This window comes from Arvicanthis niloticus, chromosome 10 (genome assembly GCF_011762505.2).
Source record: "Arvicanthis niloticus isolate mArvNil1 chromosome 10, mArvNil1.pat.X, whole genome shotgun sequence".
Classification (NCBI taxonomy): Eukaryota; Metazoa; Chordata; class Mammalia; order Rodentia; family Muridae; genus Arvicanthis; species Arvicanthis niloticus.
In genome coordinates, this window is record NC_047667.1 from 17,543,505 (window position 1) to 17,564,100 (window position 20,596).

The 20,596-nt window shown below is 39.0% G+C and overlaps 1 protein-coding gene across 2 annotated transcripts in view; it reads left to right on the forward strand.

The window, feature by feature from the left end:
• The window catches only part of Ubxn4 (UBX domain protein 4), a 32,581-nt gene that overhangs the window by 9,728 nt on the left and 2,257 nt on the right, over window positions 1-20,596 (forward strand). The window contains exons 3-12 of one of the 2 annotated variants that reach the window (XM_034513146.2): window positions 258-286; window positions 920-1,038; window positions 4,271-4,445; window positions 4,895-4,988; window positions 6,159-6,213; window positions 7,933-8,097; window positions 10,112-10,236; window positions 13,832-13,934; window positions 16,587-16,718; window positions 18,294-18,496. In XM_034513146.2, the coding sequence (XP_034369037.1) occupies window positions 258-286; window positions 920-1,038; window positions 4,271-4,445; window positions 4,895-4,988; window positions 6,159-6,213; window positions 7,933-8,097; window positions 10,112-10,236; window positions 13,832-13,934; window positions 16,587-16,718; window positions 18,294-18,496 (1,200 nt within the window). Of the gene's footprint in view, window positions 1-257; window positions 287-919; window positions 1,039-4,270; window positions 4,446-4,894; window positions 4,989-6,155; window positions 6,214-7,932; window positions 8,098-10,111; window positions 10,237-13,831; window positions 13,935-16,586; window positions 16,719-18,293; window positions 18,497-20,596 lie in introns of both variants that reach the window. The other variant, XM_034513144.2, reaches the window with a different exon arrangement.

Sequence of the window (20,596 nt, forward strand, 5' to 3'; positions counted from 1 at the left end):
ATTGTAGCAAATCCAGCTACCACTTTTTGGGTTATAAGAACAAATCATTTTTTAAATCTGAAAATTATTAACAATTAAAAAGAACAAAAATGTCTTGTGAAATAAAATTCTCATTTCTCCTGCTTATTGCTCTGACAACTAGTACCTTTTAAAAAGTACTTATATTGGTATAGTAAATTTAATGAAAGCAACTCGGTATTTGGAAAATAGTTGAAATCGTGTAATGAATTTTCTCTTGATATCTTTTTTTTTAACAGTGAAGCTTGTCTGCAGTTTTCACAAATTTGTATCCTTTCATTGAAGAATTGGTTTCATGAATATTTGCTTTTCCTTTTTTTAATTAAAAAATGTAGGAATTAAGCTGGGCAGTGACAGTGCACACCTTTGATACTGGCAGTTGGGGGATGGGGGATCTCTGAGTTAGAGCTCAGCCTGCTCTATCTATATTGCAAGTTCCGGGACAGCCAGGGCTACAGAGAAACCCTCTCAAAAAACAGGAAAAAAATTAGGAATTAGTTTTACTTAAGAAAACTTGCCTTTTGTTTGTAGAAGCAATGTTGCAGATTGTCTTTTGAGGTGATACATTGTAGCTAGTGGCAAAGTACTTTTTTTTAATGTGAATATCTGAAGAACAGTGTGTAGTAGTTTGCTTCAAGTGTTAGAAGAAGGTGACAAGAGGCAAATAGATATAAAGTAAAGCTATGATGTAGGAGAATGAGGTATATTCTTCACTGTGATACCCTGTACTGACCATAAATCATTTTACATATCATATGCACTAGAGGGATGGTGGTCATTGAGGTAGAAACTTGCCAGCTAGTAATATAAAATCCACTAAGATGATATGTTTTGCTTTGTTTACTATATTTTATAAAACTTGTTTCAAGAATGAATTATTAGACTTAATTGACCTGTACAGATCCTGTAGTATGTGTTCCATCCAGTTTCTTTATAGGAGACAGTGGCATCCCTTTGGAAGTAATAGCAGGGAGTGTTTCTGCAGATGAACTTGTTACAAGAATTCACAAAGTCCAACAGGTAAGAAGGAACCAGAACTTAATTTATTTTAAGATTTTATTTTTCATCCCTATTGAAGGATTTTTTTAAAATTCCTACTTTAATTTCAATTAATTATAATTTATTTAGTTTTGGATTTTTGAAACAGTTTCTCTGTATAGTCTTGGCTTTCCCCTGGAACTTACTCTGTAGACCAGGCTGGCCTCAAATTCAGAGTTCTGCCTACCTTTGTCTTCTGGGTGCTGGGATTAAAGGTATGCATCACCATGCCTGGCAATTCTCAGTTAAAAAAAGAAAAAATTACTGTACTTTGTGTGTATGTGCATATGACTGATTGTATGTATGCACTCCACATGCGTTCAGGTACTCAAGGTGACATCAGAGGACATTGGATCCCTTGGACCTAAGATATGACTATCTGTTATGAATGACCCGAATTCTGTACAAGAGCAGCAACTGCTGCTAACTCTGACCCATCTCTGATCCCAGAGATTTTCAAGTTTTCTTTTTAAAAAAAAAATTATCTTTAATATTTTCTGTATTTCATTGATCTCTATAGTAAACTGTCCTATTTGGTTTGATTTTATTAATGTGGGTCTTCTGTCTTTTTCCATTGGGTTAGTTGGTTAGGGGTTGTCAGCCTTACTTGTTTTTTCATTAATTTTGCCTTTATTATTTCTTGCTGTCTACTGCCTCAAGATTTGGATTGCTCATGTTTTCTGGAACTTTAGGGTACAAGGCTTTTTTTTTTTTTTTTTTTTTTTTTTAAATTTAATTATTTATTTGAGTGTAGAAAGTGCTGGGAGCCTGCCCAGCCTGGAATAGGCTGAAATGAGACACAGTGTTGGACACAAAATAGATGATCTATTTACTTTATAATTATCTGTGATTGGTAAGCAATAGAAAACTTAATTCTTACTTACTCTATAAACTTACTATATAATTCTCTGGCAATTAACAGATGCTGTCTAGCAGCAGAGGGTTAAGTAAAGGATATATTGCTAGTACTCTTTTCTCTGGCCAGGCAGCCAGACGCCTCTCTGTGACTAGGCTGGGTAACTCTTTGTGAACCATAGAGGAAAGAAAGAAAAGAATTAAAATCCTTCACCTGGACAAATATGCACAGACACATATACATATACACACAATCATTCTGGCTGGGCCCGACCATCTGTTTCATCTGTTCCACAAGTATTCGTGCATATCTACACATAGACAAACAGACACATACATTTGGTGGGTGAATGGATGGGGAAAGCTGCCCAAGCCAACACATCATCTTTATTTCTTTTTCTCTGGCCTTTTTTTATAAATAAAAGTTCTTAGAAAATTACCTCATAGATAAAATGTTACAAAATAGGAGTTACGGAAGGATGTTGATACTAAGTTCAAAGCAGTGTTTTATTCTATATGCTCATTATAAATTCAAAGGAACAGTTTTTACAGATGGCCTCCCTTAGTATACACCTGAATGCTTTTCCTTGAACAAAAATTTATCCCAAACCTATTTCTCTTCTTAGTGTAATTGTGAAAGCTCACTGTGTTCCTTATTATACAGCCTTTACTTACTATATGAGGAGGAGTGGACACATTCTGTTCTTGATTCTAAATTTATTACATCTTTCTAGCAAAACAACTAAAACCATCTCTTAAAACTTTCTTCCTGCCGGGCAGTGGTGGCACATGTCTTTAATCCCAGCACTTGGGAGGCAGAGGCAGACAAATTTCTAAGTTCGAGGCCAGCCTGGTCTACAGAGTGAGTTCCAGGACAGCCAGGGCTACACAGAGAAACCCTGTCTTGAAAAACCAAAAAAAAAAAAAAAAAAAAAAAAAAAAAAAAAATTCTTCCTAAGATTATTTTAATCAAATTCTATAAAATCATTAATTCATCTAAACAGCATTAATTCTTGAAAGTTAATCTTTATGTTGATTTGCAGGAAATGTGCTCAATAGGGTGGTATAATGCTCAGAGATTGTTATTAATTTAATAATGACAGGAAAGACATCAGCTGCTAGAAGCAGTCCTGAGATGACGTCTCCTTGAGACCTTGCCTCATAGAGCTCACGCATCACAGACCATGCAGAAATGGCGGGCCGCCTTCTGGAAGGCCGCTTGCTAGCCTTCTTAGCCTTTCCTAGTGGCTCCTGACAAGAAATCAACCGTTGATATAGATAGAAGATCCACCTTCGTGTTCTCAGGGCTTTTGAGTATTAATCACCCTTTAGAGTGGTGCCTATGTAAGTGTCAAGTACACTTCTGGAGCCCTAATTCTCAGACTACGGCAGTGAAGGAAAGAAGAGTGACTCTAGAACTTGATTCACCCACTGGCTTTAAGTTCAGAGCTGTGGAACCCCAGGTTAATTTTCATTTGATAAACTCTGGCTTTGTCACTGAGGACAGAGATACCTCTTAACGTATTTCCTAGCCCAAGCCAACCAATTTCCTACCACCTGCACTCTTCAGTCCATAGGGGCCTTCCTCCTGCTCTCCACAGCTGTCTGCTTGGTCTTTTACTCAGGGGCTGTGGCAGGCCAAATTGATGGTTCCTAACCTGTGTATGTACTCTGTTCTCAGGTCCCTGGGGTAGCTCAATTTTTAACAATGGATATTCTCTTAAGATAACACAGAACTGCCCTCTGAATACCATAGCTTGACAAAGTAGGATTATTCCAACTAGTGATCCATCTTATCAGGTACCTGCTAGGATTTGAGACCACAGAAGAAAGTGAGTTTGTCCTGAGGGTGCCACTGCCTGTCTTTCATATATCTGCATTGCCTTTCAGAAGTGTCTGGAGCCCCCTCCCCTAGCCAGAAAAGTCACTCTGCTTTAAAACTTCTTATGGATTGGAGATACAGTTCGTCCCCCTGTACTAAAGGGGGGTGGGGGGGAACTCTGCACTTCCCAGCTTGTAGTTAAATCCCATAATGTAATTTTTCTTTCTTCTTTTTGTTTTGAGGGTTTCTTTGTATAGCCCTGGCTGTCCTAGAACTTACTGTGTAGATCAGGCTGGCCTTGAACCTACAGAGATCCATTTGCCTCTGCCTGAGATTAAAGGCTTGTGCCACCATGTTTAGCTCATAGTACAGATTTTATTATGTCTAGAACTCTACATTTCAGTTTGTCCTATAGAAGATTTAGTACTTCTACTCTTGTAAGGGGTGTGTGTGAGAGAAAGAGAATTCTTAAATCATCTACCATAAAATGGCTATACAGTCTCACATTAATTAAGTTCTGATTTGTTTTTTCCTGAGATGCACTCATCAAAAGGTGAAACATCAGTGACAACAAATGACAACCAGTCAGAAAGTTCAGTATCTACCCCATCCGCCTCATTTGAACCTGACGTATGTGAAAGTGCTGAGTCCAGAAATACAGAGCTTTGTGAGACACCAGCTACTTCTGACACAAAGTCAGATAATGCAACAGGTATAGTAAAAGTATTCTTTAGTTCACACTTAAAGGCGTGGATTAGTCTTCCCAGACAGATAACATCAAGCCTTTTCAGATAGCCTGATAAACCCAGCCTAGGGCTAGGGCTTAGCTAGTAGACTGTTTGTCATTCCATCAGGCACAGTGGTGCATTTCCATCATCCCAGTACTCAAGAGGCAAGGTTTAGTATATGAGTTCTACCTTTTACAAGTTGCATGAAATGCAGCTTCCTTTATGTTTGGGGGGGGGGGGGGGGAGTGTTTGTTTTGGTTTGGTTTTTGTTATGGTGGTGGTGGTGGTGGTGGTGGTGGTGGTGGTGGTGGTTTTTGAGATTCTCTGTGTACTCCTGACTGTTCTGGAATTCACTCTGTAGACCATGCTGGCCTTCATCTCAGAGATCTACCTGCCTCTAATGCAATATTCTTATTTTATCTTAATAATTAAGGAGGAGAATACGCAAGTCATGACAGCCTCTCTCAGGAGCCTCGTAGATGTTCAGACCAGAGACCAGCAGAGGACCTCACCGTCAGAGTGGAAAGGTTGACTTTTACTTTGTAGACAGCATTTTGTTTAATAAATTACAGTTTCTAGTCATTTTGTTGTTAACTTGAATGAAACCAAAACATAACTCAAATGAAGAGTCAGAGTTACAGGTTTAAAATTCTGATTGCCTCAATAACTCAACTATTCCATAAAAACTAAAACTAGGGTATAGCTTTTCTGTACCTTTGAAGTTGTCAGTTAGCTATAGATCTGAGCATTTTGTTCTAAGAATCCGTTTGGTACATACATGTGTGCATCCATTTATCATTTTTGCTTTTATTTCTTTATGCCAGAATAATAATAAGCTTAATAATGCTTAATAATGGCTAATAATATTTGTAATCCCAACCTAAAACCATTTAATATTACCTGAAAGTTAAAAATACTTCTTAGAGGAGACTAGGGTCTAGGTCGTGCTAGAATGCTTAGCAGACATGGGGTCCTGGGTCAAATCTTCAGCTCTGCAAAAACAGTAATAATGACAGTAATGAATAAAATAAAATTCCTTACAGAGGAATTGGTATCTTTTTGGCCACATGCAGCTGGAAATAAAACTAGAAACTGTCTAGTTGTGTCAAGAAGTGGTTATAGAGCCAGCTGGTGATGGCGCATACCTTTAATCACAGCATTTGATAGGCAGAGCCAGGTGGATCTCTAAGGTTAGCCAGGGATACACAGAAAAACCCTGCCTTAAAAAAACAAAACAAACAACCCCTTTAAAAAGAAGTGGGCTACAGGAATAGAAGTTTGGTCTGGTGCAAGAATAACAAAAGCTTTTAACTGCTAAGCCAGCTTAAATTTATTTTTTTCAAGCACCGTCAAGCAGATAAATCATCACAAAGTGAGAACTTTATATATAAATATAAGGCAATTAGGGTTAGAAACAGGTTTATGAGGACTCCTATTCATTCATGGATTTACGCAAGGAACAGAAATGGACAGATAAACCTGCTGTGCTTTCAGAGGACTATATTTGGCTTCTATAGTTCCCTTTGTGTTAGCTAAATAAAACTTTTTTGTGACAGTCTGACTGTGTATCCCCTAGCTAGTCTGTTTCCTAAATGCTAATTTTAAAGGTATGCACCAACACTCCTGCCCCCCCCCCCATTAAATTCTTAATTGTGCTTTGAAATAGAATATATCTTGGTGTTTTGTTTTTTAAGCAGACTAACAAAAAAACTTGAAGAAAGGAGAGAAGAGAAGAGGAAGGAAGAAGCGCAGGTAGAACTCACACTTAGCAGTGTTTCCGTCTCTGTTACTTGAGGCTGTATTTGATCTGTTGTCCAACTTAGCAGACCTAGGGCCATGTCCTTAGAGCTCAGTGTTGTATCATGATGAAGAAAATTATCGGTATAACCTGTGTGCTCAGGTTACACTGTTGACGTTTTAGGATTTTGTCTATTGCTTGTGTCTGAGACAGTGTGTTGCTGTGCAGTCCATGCTGGCCTGGAAATCTTAGAGTTGCAGTGGGGTACATGCCCAGTTGTTTGCTTGCTTTCTTTCTTTCTTTCTTTTTTTTTTTTTTTTAATAAATTACTAGGGATAATTGAATGATTTTTTTCCCTCTGTGCAGCAAGTCTTTCATACTAAATATCTTAAAGTTGATCTAAAATTGCTAGACTTGAGAAAAGTCAAATTTGTATATATACTCTTGAATTTTTAATGTAACTTTGAATTCTAGTGTACTCGCCATCTTTTGCACAGTAATTGTGCCCCATCTCTTTAGGGTCTCATAAATTATCTTTTTCTTTTTCAAGCCAAATAATTGATTTGTCTTCAGGTGTAACACACTTGCCTCTGGTAGTACGTGTAATTCTGCTTGGTTACAGATTACACTGTACTCTGAACAGAACCACTGACAAAAGTTTATAAGTTGATAGATACTTGACCAGTAATCATACTGTCAGTAAAATAATTTTTTAAATTATTTTATTTGTATGGGTGTTTTGCCTGCATACATGTCTTTATACTACTTGCATGCCTGATACCTGTGGGGTCCAGAAGAGGACATTAGGTCTTCTAGAACTGAAGTTGCAAACAGTTGTGCGCTGTCACGTGAGTGCTGGGAATCAAACCTAAGTTTCCTAAGTTACCAGCATTAGTAAGAACAGCCAGTGTGCTTAATAACTGCGTCTCTTCCACTCCTTTTTAAAAATGTGTGTGTGTGTGTGTGTGTGTGTGTGTGTGTGTGTGTGTGTGTGTGTGTGTGTTTGAGATCAGTGGACTACTTGGAGTAATCTGTTTTCTCTTTCCATTCTGTAAGTCCATGGTGTAAACTTGGGTGGCAGGCATCTTTACTCACTGAGCCATCTCACCAACAAACATTTTTATCAAGTTCTTTTTTGGTTTTTGGGGTTTTTTGGTTTTGTTTTTTGTTTTTTTTTTGGGGGGGGTGTTTTGGGTGGGTTGTTTTGTTTTTTGTTTGTTTGGGGTTTTTTTGGGTTTTTTTGTTTGTTTGTTTTTGTTTTTTAAGACATGGCTTCTCTGTAGTCCTGGCTATCCTGAAACTCACTCTGTAGACCAGGCTGACCTCAAACTCAGAAATCCGCCTGCCTCTGTCTCCCAAGTACTGGGATTAAAGGTATGTGCCACCACTGCCCAGCCTAAGTTCTGATTTTTTTTTCTTAATGACTTATTTATTTATGTCTGTGTATTTTGTCTGTATGTACATTTGCACACCAGAAGAAGGTACTGAATCCCATGGGACTATAGTTGTAGTTGCTGTGTTGTGTGCTGGGAATTGAACTCAGGTCCTCTGGAAAACAGTCAGTACTGTAAACCACTGAGCTCTCTAGCCCCCAAGTTCTGTTCTGTTAACTACATTCTATAGTCAGCCTTTATTACACCAAAGTATTATCTGGGACAGAAGATTAGATTATGGTTTTGGTTTATAAAACTTTTCCTTTTATTCACAAAGCTTTTTTTTTTTTTTTTATTCAGAGAGAGATTAAGAAGGAAATTGAAAGGAGAAAAACTGGCAAGGAAATGTTGGATTATAAAAGAAAACAAGAAGAAGAATTAACAAAAAGAATGTTAGAAGAAAGAAGCAGAGAAAAGGCAGAAGATAGAGCAGCCCGAGAGCGCATCAAGCAGCAGATTGCACTGGTGAGCTCTGCTGCGTCCTGCATGCATGCATGCATGGCCAGCCTGGTCTATAGAGTGAATTCCAAGACAGCCAAGACAACACAGAGTAACTCAGAAAACAAAACAAAAAATATTTTTGTTTACTATTTATTTATTTCACATGAGTTAGCATTTTGCTTGCATGACTATAGGTTGTGTGTGCCTGTTGCCCTCAGAGGCCAGAAGAGAACATTGGATCCTCTGGGACTAGAGTTTATGGATGGTTATAAGTCACCACGTCAGTGCTAGACTCGAGTGACAGGTGCTCTAAGTCACTAAGTCCTCTCTCTACCACTGCCCCCCTCAAAAGACTTTTGTGGATGTGTGTGTAATGAAACTTAGGTCAGAGGAGAAATTTGTAGAGTCTGCTCTCTCCTCAACCTTTGTATGGATCTGAGTTCACACTAAGTCACCAGGCTCACATAGCAAGTGCTGTTACCCGGAATCCATCTCACTAGCCTGAGAACTAGGGTGTTTGCTTTGGGATTTTATTTCTGTGTATGTATGTGTTCAGTTACATTTGTGTGTGTGGGTATCTTCAGAAACAAGAGGTATCAAATCCTCTGGAAATGAAGTTATAGATGGTTGTGAGCTTTCTGGTAAGTGTGTTAAACTTAGGTTCTTTGGAAGAGCAGCACTTGCTCTCAACCACTGAGCCCTTATTTTCTTCCTGTTAGCTTTTTTTTTTTTTTTTTTTTTTTTTGAGACAGAGTCTAACAGCATAGCCCTGGCTGCCATGGAACTCAATATGTAGACCATGCTGGCTTCAAAATCAGAGAGAATTAGGGCTAAAGGCAAGTGAATTTTCTAAGCTGGGTGTTGGAGGTATCACGCTCCTTTAATCCCAGTACAATGGGCGGATCTTAGTGAGTGAGTCGAAGGCCAGGCTGGCCTATACAGTGAGTTCTGGGATCACTACACAGAGAAACCCTGTCTCCAAAAACAAAATAAAACAAAAGAATTTTCTAAGAAAGTACAGCATTAAAAAATTCTATAGTTGGGCATGGTGGTGAATGCTTTTAATCTGAGCACTTGTGAGGCATGTGGATAGAGCTCTGTGAGTTCAAAGCCATCCTGGTCTACAAAGGGAATCATTGGCCAGTCAGGCTTCACAGTGAAAATGTCCTCCAATTTTTTTTTTCCTGGAAACAAACTAAAAATTTGTTACTTTGCAGTCTCCATAAAAGCATTATTTTTGAGATAGAGACTCTCAAAAGATGTAGGCACAACTCAAGGCTTAGGATGTTTTTACAGCCAGTTACTTTTATTTTTTTTTTTTAAATTCTGTTTTATATATATAAATGTTTGACCTAGGTGTGTATATATACACACTACATGCATGCAGTGCTCGCAGAGGCCAGAAGAGGGTGTTGGGTCCCTTGGGACTAAAGTTACAGAGTTTGTTAGTTGCATGTGGATGCTGGGAACCCACATCTTCTGGAAGAACAGTCAGTGTTCTGAACCACTGAGCCATTTCTCTAGCCAGGAGTTCCTTTTTAAATTAAAATATTGTGGAGCTAGAGAGATGGCTCAGTGATTAAAAGCACTGACTGCTCTTCCAGAGATGCTGAGTTCAATTCCAGCAACCATCTGTAATAGTATCTGACACACCGAAAGTGTGTCTGAGGATAGCGACAGTGTACTCATATACATAAAATAAATAAAAAGATCTTTAAAAAAAATAAGTTAAGCTATTGTATACATATGAAAAGTACTCCTGCCTGAATATAGTTTGATAAGCACTCATTAAACATCACAGCTTTGTGTCAAACTTTATTTCCCAGCTCTGGGGCCAATTCATCTTTTTTGTGTAATAGTAACTAGAATTCTTTACAGTTGCTTAAATGAAGAAAACAAAGAACTCAGATCCTAAGTGTGAATGTTTGCTTGTGAACTTAAAGAATTTTGTGTATTTGTGTTTATTATTTCTTATGTTTAGATATGTGTAGATTGTGACAGTGGGAAGTAATGTGTCTAATGGTGTTTTACTTCAAAGGATCGTGCAGAAAGAGCTGCTCGTTTTGCAAAGACAAAGGAAGCAGAGGCTGCCAAAGCTGCTGCCTTGATGGCCAAACAGGCAGAAGCGGAAGTCAAGAGGGAGTCTTCTACACGAGAGAGAAGGTACTTCTTACTTTATAAACTTCACTCTGAAATAGCTATGCATCTGGGGCTGGTTAGTATTTATGTCTATTATTTATTTTGAGGTAGAATCTCCCTGTGTTGCCCTAGCTAGCCTAAACCTCACTATAATAGACCAAGCTGGCCTTCAATTCACAGAGATCCACCTGCCTCTGCCTCCAAACTGCTGGGTTTAAAGACTTGGACCGCCAAGCCCAGCTCCTGGTTAATATTTAGGTATTTTTAAATATTGGACAATTGCTAACTTTCATAATCAAGTATTATATCTGGGTATGTCAGATGTCTACCTTAATACTAACATTTGGTAGGCAGGCAGATCTCTGTGAGTCTGAGGCTAATTTGACCTACATAGTAAGTTCCAGGGCTACATGATGAGACACTGTCTCAAAAAACTTCTTTAAAATTTTGATTCTCAAAAGGGCTAAAAAAAAATGGCTCAGAGGTTGGGAGTACTTGCTGCTCTTGAAGCGGACATGAGTTCAGTTCTTCTCACCCACATCAGGTAGCCTAAAACCACCCATAACTTTTTGCTCCAGAGGATTCTAAACCCACTTCTGGCTTCCAAGGGCACCTATACTTACTTGTAGGCATGCATTCACACAGACACACACACACATAAATAAAAACAGAATAAATCTGAAAAAAAAAATAGAATTTCTTAATGCAACAAATGTTTGCAACAAAAATTTAATAAAAGTATGTTTGACACAGTAAAAAATAAAAATGATATTGAAAGAATTAATGGAAAAATGCTCTGTTCATTCCTCAGAAGTCATATATTAAGATCGTCATACTAGGAACTAGAGAAATGGCTTATCAATTATGAATGCCCACTATGCAATCATAAGGACTGGAATTTAGATCCCAGCACCCATGTAACAAGCCAAGAGTCCACCAGATGTCTGTGACCCAGCTCTAAGAACAAGAGACTGAATTGCTAATGCTTGCTGACTGGTAGCCTAGCTGAGACAATAGAAACCCCAGGTTCAAAGGAATAGGTGGAGAGTGACAGAGAAGGAAATCCATTGCCGCCTTCTGGCCTCTGCATAGGTGCATGCACAATTCTCTCCACAGATACAAAAGGTTGTAGGTTTTTTTTGTTGTTGTTTTTGTTTTTAAATCTACAAAGGAACTTAATAGAGTCCAGAAAGATGATGTTGGTTAGATGCGTTGATGCTACAGTTAAGGCAGCTCACAACCCTGGCAGCTGGGAGCCAAACTCATGTCCTCTGCAAGTACAATGAGTTCTCTGAACTGCTGAGTCATCTCTCCATTCCTAATTTTTACAGAATTTTTAATCCTGAACCTCATAAGGAATTGGAAAAAATACTAGAAAGTATATATTTGATAAGGAATTTATACCTAGGTTATAAGAATCATTTATATAGGTCAACAATGAAAAGATAGCCCACTTTCTATATAGGGAAAGGATTGGAATCGTTATTTGTCTAAAGATCTAATTATCTAAAGAAAATGGCCAATAAACAAGCCAGATGTTAGGAATATGCCACTAAGTCTAACCCTTGAGAATCTTAATCAAGAAAACAGCAAGTCTGAGGGCTGCTGGGGTTATATATCAAGTTCCAAACCAGCCTTCACTACACAGTAAAACTATCTCACAAAACCAGACAATGCACTTCACATTCCCCAGTGTAATAATTCAGGTTTAAAAACAATAACAGTTTGGGTATGATGGTGCATGCCTTTAATCCTAGCGTTCTGAGGTAGAGGCAAACAACTGATCATTGAATTCAAGGCCAGGACAGTAAGTTCTGGATAGAGTCTACACAGTGAAACTGTCTCAATAAAATACAAAAAAAGATAGTAACAAATGTTGGCGAGAAGGTGGAGTCTTTCTACATTATCAGTAAAATGATGTAGCCATTTAGGAAAACATTTGGCAGTTCCTCAGAATATTAAACATGGAGTTACCAGAGGTGGCCCAGCACTCACTCGTAAATATATATATTCAAGAGGATTGTCTTAGTTAGGACTACTGCCACAGCGATAAAACACCATGATCAAAGCAACTTAGGGAGAAAAGGGTTTATTTGACTTATACTTCTTCCTTACATTTCATCATCAAAGGAAGTTACAACAGGAACTCAAACATGGGTAGAAACATGGAAGCAAGAGCTGATGTAGAGGCCAGGGAGTGCTGCTTACTGGCTTGCTCTTCTGCCTTGCTCAGCTTGCTTTCTTACAGAATCTAGAACCACCAGCCCAGGAGTGACACCACCCACAATTGGTTGGGCTCTTCTTCATTGGTCACTAATTAAAAATAATACATTACAGCCAGATCTTCTGGAAGCATTTTCCCAGTTGAGGCTCCCTCCTTTCTGATGACTCTCACTTGTGTCAAGTTGACATGAAACTGGCTAGTACAAGGATTGAAAATATGTCCACACAAAAAACAGTGCATGAGTCTTTAATCCCAGCACTCAGGAGGCAGAGGCAAGAGGATTTCTGAGTTTGAGGCCAGCCTGGTCTACAGATTGAGCCAAGGCTACATAGAGAAACCCTGTCTGGAAAACCAAGAAAGAAAGGGTGAATTCAACAATAAAAGAATCAAGAACTTTGATTATTGATTTTGGATGAATTTTGAAAACATAATGCTGTATGGAAGATCACACGTAGCATGATTGTTTTAGATGAAAGGTCCCAGCTAGGCAAATCAATTCATACTTGCTAGGGCCTGAGAGAGAAAAGGGGAGGATTCTAATGGATTCAGGGTGATTTGGGCAAGTGATGAAATATTCTATTAGTGTGATAGCTACATGGTTCTGTTTATTATTTTGTTTTTGTGGGGGTTTTTTAATGCAACATTTATTTATTTTATGTATATGAGTATATTGTACACGGTCACTGTGTACAAACACACACAGAAGAGGGCATCATATACCATTACAGATGGTTGTGAACCACCATGTGGTTGCTGGGAATTGAACTCAGGACCTCTGGAAGAGCAGTCAGTGCTCTTAACAGCTGAGCCATCTTTCCAGCCCCCTTAATACAACTTTTTTAACATTCATTTTGGGCCTGAGATGGAGGTTGTATGTGTATCATGGAGTCTGATAATTCTTGAAAACAACAGCTTTCAGGAATTAGTTTCTCCTTCCTCCATGAAGATCAGCTTTTGACTGAGCTTAGGTCATCTTACCAGGTCCTTGTTTTGTTTTGAGGCAAGGTTTCATTGGGTATGTAGCCTAGGCTTGCCTCTAACTTGTGATCTTCCTATTTTAGCCTCTCAAGTGATATAATTACAGGTTAATGGGCTTGCATGTTGAGCCCTCTTTCCTGCCTAAAAAAAGCACATTTTTACTCACAGCTGAGCTTTAGAAGGGAAGGAAGAAAGAAAACCACTTAAGAGGGTAGCAAAGCATGCCATGGTACATGTGTGGAGGTCAGGTGACAAGCTTGGGTGAGTCCGTTTTCTTCCTCCATCATGGGGATCAAGCTTAGGAATAAGTCCTATCCCACAGAGGTATCTCACCAGCCCTGTGTCTGATAGTTGATGACACTGTTTGAGACTCTATAGGTAAAGAAACTGACTTTAGCTTGACTCTTTTTTTCATAGCACCATTGCAAGAATTCAGTTCCGGCTGCCAGATGGTTCTTCGTTTACAAACCAATTTCCTTCTGATGCTCCTTTAGAAGAAGCAAGGCAGTTTGCTGCACAGGTAAGTTTGTAAAGATAGTTTCATGGGCTAGTAAAACTTTGCAGGAGAAGTTTCAAAGCAGAACTTGAAGAATGTAGATAAATTTCAACTTAGCTCCAGAAGAATAATAGGAGGCAGGCCTGAGCTGGAGGGATACCTGGCTTGTGTTATACGCGACCTCAGTATACAGCAGGCTCAGAAAGGCTCTTCTGTTCATGCTTAGCAAGAGGAGTGAAGAGCAAGTGGACTCCTAGATGTCAGACCTGGGAATTTGTCTGTCCTGAAAAGGTTTCTCTTTGTTTTCTCAAAGTTAATTATTTTTCAATTGGTGAAGGCAAAAGATTTTTTTGAATTTACTTCAAAAGTGTGGGACTCAAAATCTAAGTGCCATGAAATTTGATAACATACAAAGTAAAAGAGAAGTAGTTTCCAGTACTTTTTTTTTCTTTTAGTCCTGACTCAAAATGGATTCTGGGTAGAAATCCTCCTTTAAGATCTAAGCTCTTCGTGTGTACCAGAATTTTTCTCATAACTTCAAGGTTAAAATTAGAAAGTTGGGATAATGAGTTTAGACTTTTTCACCAAACTCCTCCTCAAAATAGTGTTTCCGTCATGTTGAGTCACAAGGGAGCATGTCTCAAGTGTTGGAGCTCGCCCCAGATGGTCGCTTCCTTGCTCTGTTGTTTCGAGGACTCCACAAGGTTTGCTTTATTACAGCAGCTGCAACTAAATGGGGGACTGTGGGAAAGGGAGTTAGAAGTCCTGCTGCCAAGCCTAACACCCTGAGTTAGGTCCCGGGGCCTCGGACCCCACATGTGGGTCACAGTGTGCACCCCCAGGCCTCCCACACATTACTGAAAAACAAGCAACAACGTGGCAGCTGCACTTCTAAGTCAGCTGGGGTCTTTGCGAGCATTTGGAAAACTCAGGCTAGTGGCTCACCAACACATACTTGGATTGTTACCAGTATTTCTTACTAAAAATCTGGAATGGCTCAGCCTACACACTGAGATCATGTCTCCAAATACGTTTTTAAAAAAATGATAATGACCATGAATTTCCTTAATACATAGGCATTTCAGCATATTCTATGGATAACATTTTTCCTATATTATGTTTATTTATGACTTTGTTTATGGCTGATGTTCGAGTATGGGTGTGTGTGAAATACTTGCACATATGTGTTGAGAACAAATTTTAGGGGTTGGGTCTCTCCTTTCACAGTGGGTTCTAGAATCAAACTCAAGCCATCAGGCTTTCGTGACAAACGGCTTTAGTCTCTGAGTCATCTTACTGGTCCATTGTTTGATTGTTTTTTCATTTTGCTTTTTATATCAAATGCTACATGTTGTTTTGTTTTTAGAATAGTGTACAAAATAATGAGTTTTAATTATGACAGTATCACATCCACTAACCCTTCCCTCTCTCACCCTTCCACTCCCCAGAATCCTGCTAGTCTTTCTTTTGGTTTTCCGAGACAGGGTTTCTCTGTGTAGCCCTGGCTATCCTGGAACTCACTCTGTAGACCAGGCTGGCCTCAAACTCAGAAATCCACCTGCCTCTGCCTCCCAAGTGCTGGGATTAAAGGCGTGCGCCGCCACCACCCAGCGCTGCTAGTCTTTCTTTCCCTCAGTGGTACCCCTTCTACTTTCTTGTCATAGATGGTTTGTGTGTATACATCAGTGTAGACACTCACATGTATATCAAAATCCAGGGTACACAGGCTGTGGTATTTGTCTGACTTGCTTTGTTCTGTATGCTCTCCAGTTCCATCTACTTTTCCTATAAATGACATTTCTTTTTTTTTATTCTGTTGAATAAAACTTTATTAGTATATATACCACATTTTCTCTGTCTACTCCTCATGATGAACAGCTCAGCTGATTTTGTGTTTTGACCACTGAGAATAGAACAGGATCTCCTGCTACTTTCAGGTGCTTATGTCTCTATCACATTTGGGTGGTGGTGGTGGTTGTGGTGGTTGTTCTTGTTCTTGTTCTTGTTCTGAAACAATTTTTTTAAGCAAGGCATTGTACATAGCTCTTTAATCTCAGCACTTGGGAGGCAGAGGCAAGTGAATCTCTGTTGTGTCAAGGCCAGCCTGGTCTCTACCTTGTCTCTCAAAAAAAAGAAGGGGGGTAGGAGATTTAAACTGTAGATCATAGATCTTTCACTGTTCTTTAATAAATATAAATACAAAATCCAGTCACAGCATAGAGGAGAGGAGCTTTAATACGGAGGTGCCTTTTAACACGGTTTTACAGCATTTTATTTTGAGAGGGAAGTAGGAGAGCCTCGTGCAGTCCATGGCTTGTGTGTGAGGATCAGAGAACTAATTGAAATGTCAGCTCTCTCCCTAACTGGCCTGCAGAAGAGACATCCTTCCCCACACAATCCTCTACATACTTGCAGCAGTTGTAATAAAGCAAGGCAGTGGTCATTTTTTAGATGCTAAAAAAAATTTTTTTTAAACCATTTGGATTTGGTATTTCTCAACTACTTTTTGAAACATGGTTTTTCTAAGTGACTTTAAATTTATGTCTAATTGAATTTTGTAAATTAAGATAATTTTATTTATAACAATCATTTTAGAGTCTAAAACAATGCATCTTGGTAGTGCCTTATTTCTTTAAGGCAACTTTGTAAGGTTTACAATTTCCTGCTCTGTTTCAGACTGTTGGCAACACCTACGGTAATTTTTCACTAGCAACCATGTTCCCCAGAAGAGAGTTCACCAGAGAAGACTACAAGAGGAAGCTGCTGGATCTGGAGCTCGCCCCCAGCGCCTCTGTGGTGCTGCTGCCAGTATGCATACAGTTCTGGGTTCTGCTCTGTGGGTTTTCTATCTGTTCTATTCTTGGTCATTTCTTAGAATTTGAAGAAGAAAAAAGGCTATGTATAATTAAAATAACAAAATACCCAAAATTAGATCAATTTATAGTACATTTGTTTATTCTGTGCTTTATAAATTTGTAGTGTTAATGTTTTGTCAGGCTTTGAAATTTCAGTTGTTTTGTATGCAAAAAAATTAACAGAAGAAAACAAATACTGAGTTGTTTCGTCTGTAAACTCTTAGCCTATGACTGTACTGTCCACCACATTGGAAATATATATAACATAAAAATAATATCTAATTCTTCAAGTATAGCTTGCTTTTTTTGAGACAAGGTCTTATATATGGTGTCCAAGAGCTTACTCTGTAGACTAGACTGGCCTTGAACTTACAGAAATCCACCTGCCTCTACCTCCCAAGTGCTGGGACTAAAGGCATGAATGGGAACCACACCCAGTAACTATAGCACTTTCATCTCCTCCAGAGAAAAGAGACTCAGAAAGCAAGATATTGCCAAGGTCTACCTGAAGGATCAGCTAGGTCTTTGTGTCCTGGGTACTATTATTTTCCCTGCCCTGACCTCGAGCTGACACCACACTAGAAACAGCCCAACAATCAGGCGTTCATGGTGTTCACTAGATTTTATTACTTACTACTTTTTTCTTTGTTTTTTTTTTTTTCTTTCTCTTTTAATTAGTGAGGATTTTATTATCAAAGTTGTTAATTTTATTACCAGAGTTTACCGTTTCTTAAAATGAGCTGGTTCAGAGCTACAGAAACGGCTTGACAATTAGTGTGTTGCTCTCTTAGAGGACACAGGTTCAGTTCCTAGCACACACGTGGCATCTCACAACTGTCCAGGCCCAGGGGATTTGATGTCCTCTTCTGATCCAACTTGGTACCAAGCATATTCTTAGTACACATACAGAACATTCAGACAAAAACATTAATACACATAAAAGAAAACTACATTTTTTTTTTTTTAAAGTTGATTCAGCCAGGTGTGGTGAGGTGCTGGATAGATGGCTCATCAGTTAAGAGCACTTGCTGCTTTTGCAGAGGACCCAGCTTTAGTTCCTAGTACCAACAGGGTGGCTCACAGCTCCAGGTGATACAAGCAATGCACATACACACAGTCATGCGCACACACATACATAAAATTATTTGTTTAAAAGTAAAAACAGCTGAACATGATGGTGCATGCCTTTACTCCCAATGCTTGGGAGGCCAAGGCAGGCAGATATTTGTGAGTTCCGAGGCAATCTGGTCTACAGAGTGAGTTCTAGGATAGCCAGAGCTACATAGTAGTACCCTATCTCAATAAAAAATAAACAAATAGTAAAAACAGCTCTAGGAGTCCCCATAAGTTTGTGGGCATTTGGAAGGAAGTAAAAGATGATCATTTTTACTTCCTGGAATTGAGACAAAGGGTCTCATTTCCAGATAAAAGGAATATCGAAGACCCAAATGTGATTTGATTGTACTGATATAATCTTTACTTCTTTGTTAATTTTTCATCTTTTCTTTTTTTTTTTTTAAATTTCTAGGCAGGACGGCCAGCCACATCCATTGTCCACCCTTCTAGTGGAGACATTTGGACATTACTGGGGACGGTGCTTTATCCATTCCTGGCCATATGGAGACTAATTAGCAATTTTTTATTTAGTAGTCCTCCTCCTGCACAGACTTCGGCAAGAGCCACATCCACAGAGCCTTCAAATTCTGCATCATCCAACAAGTCAGAGAAAAGGTATATGTTCTTGTCTTCTGTTTGTAAAATACACAGGTCACGTACAGTGATTCCCTTAATCCTTAGTCAGATAAAAGGTACATGTTCTTGTCTTCTGTTTGTAAAGTCACGTACAGTGATTCCCTTAATCCTTGGTGCTAGGAAAGCAACTTTGCCTCTTTTTCCCCGTTCACTGAACACTCTTTATTCCATAATTACCAATACAGACTTTCCGTAGGATCTTTCTTTCTAGCCATGATTTTTGTTGTTTTGAGATGGGGTCCCAATGTTACTGTGGCTGTCCAGCTTCTGCCTTTGCTTCCCAAGTGCTGGATTAAAGGTTTGTGCCACCACATTGGGGGGCGGGGGTGGGGCGTAAGATGGATATGATGTCATCATGAGTTTAGCCTGGTTGGGGATAAGGAAGATGATGAGTTTGAGTCCTAGCTAGGCTGTATAGTGAAACCCTGAGTGAGCCAAGAGAAAAATGCAAAACACGAAAAGAAAGAGAATGTCTTCAGACTTGCTTTTAATTCTTTAACCAAAGGCCAACTTTTATTACAGATCAAAGAGTTGGTTGTAGGGGAGGTGCTGATAGCTTTAGCCCATACTTGATGGCATATTCAAAACAGGTTAACAGAAGTATTATCCAGAAGGAGGTTATCCCACCGTCTAACAGATACTGTCTGTTCTTGTTACATAGACTCTGTTAGCTGTTGTCTTGGCAGGGGTGCTCAGGCTTCCTCTAACTGTTGATGGCCTTGAACTTCTGATCTTCTTGCTCCCTCTTCCCAAGAGCTAGGATTATAGTTACTGACCACCACACTCACTTCTCTGGGCCTTGCTAAAGACTGGATAGAAATATTAGATATTATAGCAAATGTATCAGCCCTGGAAGCTGTCTATCACTGTACTGTCTAGAGACACCCAGTCCTGTGTTTCACTGATTCTTTGTAGTTGTCTCAGTTAAGGTCTCATTACTGTGAAGAGACACCATGACCAAGGCAACTCTTAAAAGGGACAGCCTTTAATTGGGACTGGCTTACAGGTTCAGAGTTTCAGTCCATTATCATCATAGCAGGAAACATGGCAGCTTCCAAACAGACACAGTGCTGAAAGAGCCAAAAATTCTACACCTTGATCAGAGGGCAGCCAGGAGTCAACTCAGACTTCCTCGGGCAGCCAGGAGGAGGCTTTCTTTCATACTAGGTGTAGTTTGAGCGTAGGATCTCAGAGTTCACACCCAAGGTAATGAATTTCCTTTAACAAGGCCATACCTCCAAATAGTACCACTTCCCATGAGCCAGGGTATTCATATTGATTGATTTGAATTATTACAGCAGAAATATAGATATCTCCTGTAGAACTCATTGTTGAGCTAAAAATACAATGATAATATATAAATACTGCGATTGGCTGATATGGTATCTATCTTGACTATTAGGCACCGAGATCATTATCTTAGTCTTGCCAAAGACTAGTTAGAAATATTTAATTCTGTAATTACTAGAGTGTAGAATAGGATGCCATGCAAATCATTAAAACCTTTCTCAAAAGAGGGAAAGGGCTTGAATTTGTAGCAGAGGGAATAGTGAATGCACACGTGAAAGGGTAGGTTTTATGTGCCACTGTTTTTCCATTTTCTGTTGTTCATAAGATTCTCTAAACTTAGACTCTTTCCTTCCTGCTTTCAAATAAGGAAGTCCTATCTATTCTTGGTTATAAGTCACTAATAAAGGTTTTGAAAGGATTGCAAATGCCTGGCCATTTCTATCAGTTGAGGTACAACTGGAGCTTTGTTTAGTTAGTGCTCTGTAAACTACACCTAGTGTGTGTGTCGGCTTACGTGAGGTTCTGTTTGTTTGTTTTAAGGAACAGTTAGTTAGCAAATGATCATGTTCTTCTAGGGTTTAATAAGTCATCAGGAAAATGGACAATATGATTTGACTAGTTTGACTTACGTAACTGGGGAGATTAGATTATTAAAGACTAATAAAATTGATTATCGCAGCAGAGGTAACAGATACCTCCTATAGACTTTGTTGTTGAGCTAAAAATAAAATATAGTTGCCTATCCTATATCAGAGGAAATGTGAGGAAACAGCTTTGTATGGTTTGTAT